The sequence below is a fragment of the Electrophorus electricus genome, chromosome 25 (assembly GCF_013358815.1).
Source record: "Electrophorus electricus isolate fEleEle1 chromosome 25, fEleEle1.pri, whole genome shotgun sequence".
NCBI lineage: Eukaryota > Metazoa > Chordata > Actinopteri > Gymnotiformes > Gymnotidae > Electrophorus > Electrophorus electricus.
The window spans coordinates 1,998,639-2,003,465 of NC_049559.1; the positions used below are offsets into that span (position 1 = coordinate 1,998,639).

The window sequence follows — 4,827 nt, forward strand, 5'->3', positions numbered from 1 at the left end:
TACAACTGATTTGCTAGAAAAGCAAATTCTTCACATTCTGGGAAGAACGTGAATTCCGGGGAAAGGCAGCATTTGATATGTGCCAGCAACATAATGATGAGACTTTAATCATTGTTGGAGATAGAGAATTCCAATCTCCTAAATAAACATTTCAGAGAAAAGTGAGGTCAGGGTTCAGTTGGCTGGGCCTCAGAAAATGCTCCCTGAGCAACACAGAGGATATGATGGAACTGACCCACTTAGGAATGAGTAAAAAACCCACCAAGACAATGTGATAAAAAATATAGAAATGACAACATGCTTCAGCATATATGGCAAGTATCCAGCACTGCTGATGGATAAGTTTATAATACTACAGAAATCGATACGGAAATATGTATGCACGTTAATATAAACTTACTGGTCCAACTGAAATATCAATCACATGTCGCATGATCGCAAACAAATCCTATTTTTGCACACCATTGATAATTATGTTATCATAATTTAGTTTAAGAAGCTTGATAAAGTCAATCCGACAGAAATGACTGATGGATAAAGCACCATAAGAAGCACATGGATTAAAACGTGAGAGGACAGTACACATGCCGGAAGAGCTTGTTTTGGGACAGCGCACCCAGAAAGGGCGAAGGGGAAAGCTCAGGGTCCTCAGTTGTCTGTCTTCTCCTCTTTCTCGTCTTCATCAGGGATGGAGTCGTAACCTAAGTAGCTGCCGAGAGGAGAGTGAGCCCAGTAGGCTTTCGCCAAGTCCAGTAACATGTCATACGCTGCCTGGGCTCGCAATTCCTCCACCCAGCCGTAGAAATCCGAAGCCCAGAGGTTCCAGTACGGCAGGGCGCTCCTCCTCTCTGCGGCACTTGTGGGATCTAGAGCAAAACAATCCGTGCTTTATGGCGTGGCCTGCTGACACATCTCCTACACAGCACGTGAAGAGCTCTGAGGAACATCTCCATTCAAAATGGACCAAATTCAAAATTACCATCACCGGAAAAGATTTTAATCGTAGGTCTCTTCGCATCTAAACATAAATCAGGATATTTGACTGATCCTTAAACAGAGACCCACAAATCTATGAATCATGTTTGTGGAAGATAGTGTGTACCATCATCTGAACCAGTAGACCTCTCCTCACGCTCAACTCCTGATGGGGAGAGAGAGAGACACAGAGACAATGGAGCAATATTACAGAGTGACAGACGCAGACATTCACACTTTTCAACTTCAAATTCTGGAAGGACTTTACACTGAGACACCAATCTGTTTCAGTTCCCCAGAACCTAGCTAGCCAAAAACCTTTAGCTATTGTTTGGTTTGGTTTCTCTGAGGTTTCCGGTCTGGCTACAGTAGAAGCTGACAAGCATGCAGCCCAAGTGCTCAGGAATAACCCAGAAATACGAATTGCATGCTCAGATGAGCTTTTCAGGCAGCAAACCTACCTGACACAGATAGGAGACAAAGAAACAAGGTGAAGAGCAACACGGAGATGCACAGACGGAACATTTTCCAACCGTGTCTGCACAAAAACGGGAAACATTTCTGGCATTAAATCCAAGTAACAAAGTCGATACTTGGAACTGGAAAATGACTCACTGCCTGGTTGTTTGTGAGCAGACTGTAGCTGAACGCCCCATACGACGGGCTGCACATTTTTAACAAAGCAAGTTTGATCACAAGCATTTGGGCAAACAGTATTATGTAGTTGTAACTGCAAATATAACCTATTCAAGATGCTTGACAAGCATCTATGCCCCCTGGAAACCACATTTTCAGTGAAGACATGCAGAAAAGCCAGCAAAACCAACTCATTTTGCAGCAGGGAACCCAGTTCCAGGGACCTACCTGAAGGTGTTAGCAGTGACTTATACACCACCAGACAGATCTTGCGAAAGTACAGTAGTAAAGCTCTTTAGCAGTCGTGCCCGTCTCCTGAGGTGTCTCTCCCATGACGCTGGATGGCACCTAACGGATAAAGTGCCCTGTTTGTACTTCACGGGTCCATGCGTACCCATATTCTGGCCCAACAACAAGCTCCGCATCTCTCTGCCTCCCCCTCACTGGACGGTAGCCACTGAGGACACAGACAGAGGGACGCGAAGAACCACAGCACCAGACATCAGCTTTCGAACCCGAGTCCTGCTGCTTACGTTTAATGGAGTATGCTGACCCTGAATATGCTGACCCTGTGCTCCTTATTAAAACACTAAGAAAACAGAATTAAAACAAAAGGTGCAATGTTTAAGAGGTTCTTGTAAAGCGTGGTCCTATATCAGAATGCCGATATAGAATTCCTACAAGCCATGCCAATTCTTTTTTTGTTGTTGTTGTACTTCAAAAACCATGGAAGTCGGAATATGCTGTTATTTTTCGATGGTTTTTTCTTCTTCTTCTACTGGGATACATTACGAAGTGGTTCTTCAACTGTTTATGATGCACAGAGACAACAGAGCGAATCCTACAGAGAAAACAGCACATGCACATGATCATATGAAGCCTTCTGCACTATGCCAATAAGAAACATTAAGACTTTCTTCTGGCTAATATGGACAGAGGCACCTTAGAGGGGGGACTTCTGTGACTGACCAGAGCCCTAAAACATTACTAGAACGTAAAGGTTTTTTGTTTTTGTTTGGGTTTTTTTTCCATTGGCGCACAATGTCATGTCTTTTGCTGGTCCGCTAATCCCCTGGTTGTGGCCCTGAATATGGATATAACATGCAAGGCAAGAAAACAAACTTTTTTCCCTCACCAGAACTACTAATTGATCTGCTGTATAACGTATTCGGGTCATGGCTTTTGTGGGTAAGCATAATGTTTAAAAAAAAAAAAGCAACATATTGGCGGCTCTGAGCCGACTGCGCTCAAACGGGTGCGTTTACACAGCGGCGCGGATTCCGGTGTCGCATCCTTTTTTCCTCACTTCTCGTGAGATGAGCAGTCGAACGGTGCAGGAATCAGAAGTCTCGGGAACGAACCGGAGAGGGAGAAAACCGTGAACCGACTTGGAGCACCAAAAGCTGTATGAAGCAAGCTTGCTTCACACCACGAGTTACAGGACCTGTGTATAGGAACCTCACCTTCCCTCGCATTATTGGAATAAAGAATTGTGACACTCATTTACATATCTCCGACATCCTGTCAGTTTAGCCCCGCCCACTCACTCCGGCACACTCTTGCTGAGCGCTTTTTGAATGAGGCGCAACACACAGGCCAGCCAATCAGAACGGAGCTCATTAAATCACTTATGAGTAACTGCAGTGTACCAAACTGTAGTAAAGTACAGTCTCCAGAGAAACAGTATATTATATTCAGTTAATATAATATAGTTAATATTTCACTATAATGTACATGCAGCAGTTTGTTTGCTGCACCCAGAACCCGACATGAACTGGTGGGAAAGTTCTGCAGTTTGAGAAAGGGGCTGCACTCCTTTTGTGCTTTTTCTGTGTTACCGTTGTGACTTTTATTTTTGCGTTGACATTATTCTCCTCTGAAACACTTTTGATCGAGTCCCTCGGTCATTTTCCCCTCATTCCCAGTCCACACAATGTGATCTTCCCCATCTTTCGCGTTTACTTTACTATTTAATATGTCATCTGGTGCACGTTGAGCCTGGGACGCGAAAATACCAAGCGCCCCACGCGCTCTTCGCCCGTGCGCGCGCGCGCTCATTTGCAGCCTACAGTGTGTCCCCACCCGCGTGCATGTAGATCAGTAATACTCTCTTCATTCTGTACTGTATGTCTAGAATGCAGTACATTTACAAACCAGAACTGCACAGTCAGAAAGGGTGAACAAAAACAGTTGATAAAGAGTTAAGTAACAATTTCAACAAAGCCATTCACTGTTATTCTGAAAAACTTTTATTGAACAAAAGTATTTTAATTCTCACCACACTGTCCCTAGTACAGTACCATAATGCTGGATCTAAATGATTCATATATGATTAATCTTTATCTTCATATATCTACATATCTACACACACACACACACACACACACACACACACACGTGTGTGTGTAGATATATATAGAGATATATATACAGTGGAATTAAATAACAATGCTCAATAACATTCAAACAAAGCTGAGAGTCCCTTGATCAACACTAATTGGTAAACAGCTATGGCAAAAATTAAGAGGAAAAACAATGTTTTGTGTTTTTGTGTGTATTATTACTCTTACATTAGTGTTCACAATCAGCTAGGCATGAGTGTTACTTGGGGAAGATTTGCATGTGTCCATGTGCACACTGCAAGACACTGAGCATAGCAGTGGGGAAACAGGTGCCACATGTGACTGAAGAGATGCTCGTTCAGACTCTCTGGTTGGGCAGCGCGCACGCACACACACACACACACACACACACACACACACACACACACACAGGTATCACTCGACCTCCTGCAGAGCGCCGGCAGTCGATGGGTGGGACCTCTTTCGTAATGCACCCTGAACCTGAAGATACCCTGAAGAGTCCCGCTGAGCTGGGCACAGTAAGACCCGGAACAGCGAGTAGGCCGGGCCCACAGCTTCAGTGGTGGACCTCGGCAGTTGGGGTCAGCTTCAGGGCTGAAGCAGTCCCAGCAGGGGTGGAGGGGGAGAGAGGGAAAGAGAGAGAGGAAATGGCAAGCGCAAGAGAGAAAGTGCACAGTTTAGTTACAGTGTTAGAAGTGACGGGGCCGCGTCCGGTTAGCTTTCAGCGGCTGGATTCTGAAGGCCACAGTGGAGGCTGTATGAGAGGTAGCCAGTACACTGGCCCGTTGGCTGGGGGGGTGGACACAGTCCGCCTGCACACTGGCCCTTGGGGGGGGGGGGGGGGGGGGGGGGG

General features: G+C 45.3%; 1 protein-coding gene across 1 annotated transcript; it reads right to left on the reverse strand.

Moving 5' to 3' along the window:
* Nucleotides 1–435: 435 nt before the first annotated feature.
* LOC118240803 (otospiralin-like) lies at nt 436–1,522 on the reverse strand. The gene is made up of 3 exons (XM_035523028.1): nt 1,437–1,522; nt 1,103–1,141; nt 436–866 (listed from the first exon to the last, which is right to left on the reverse strand). Exons 1-3 carry the CDS (start codon nt 1,498–1,500, stop codon nt 649–651), a joined length of 321 nt encoding a protein of 106 aa, XP_035378921.1. The 5' UTR covers nt 1,501–1,522; the 3' UTR covers nt 436–648.
* Nucleotides 1,523–4,827: the final 3,305 nt, after the last annotated feature.

What these genes read in the sequence shown, in the direction of transcription:
- LOC118240803 (XM_035523028.1), bottom strand. Translation starts at nt 1,500, where the DNA reads ATGTTCCGTCTGTGCATCTCCGTGTTGCTCTTCACCTTGTTTCTTTGT. An exon ending in TTGTCTCCTATCTGTGTCAG is followed by an intron (nt 1,142 to 1,436) that starts GTAGGTTTGCTG and finishes TCTCCCCATCAG; the next exon opens with GAGTTGAGCGTGAGGAGAGG. An exon ending in GTCTACTGGTTCAGATGATG is followed by an intron (nt 867 to 1,102) that starts GTACACACTATC and finishes GTTTTGCTCTAG; the next exon opens with ATCCCACAAGTGCCGCAGAG.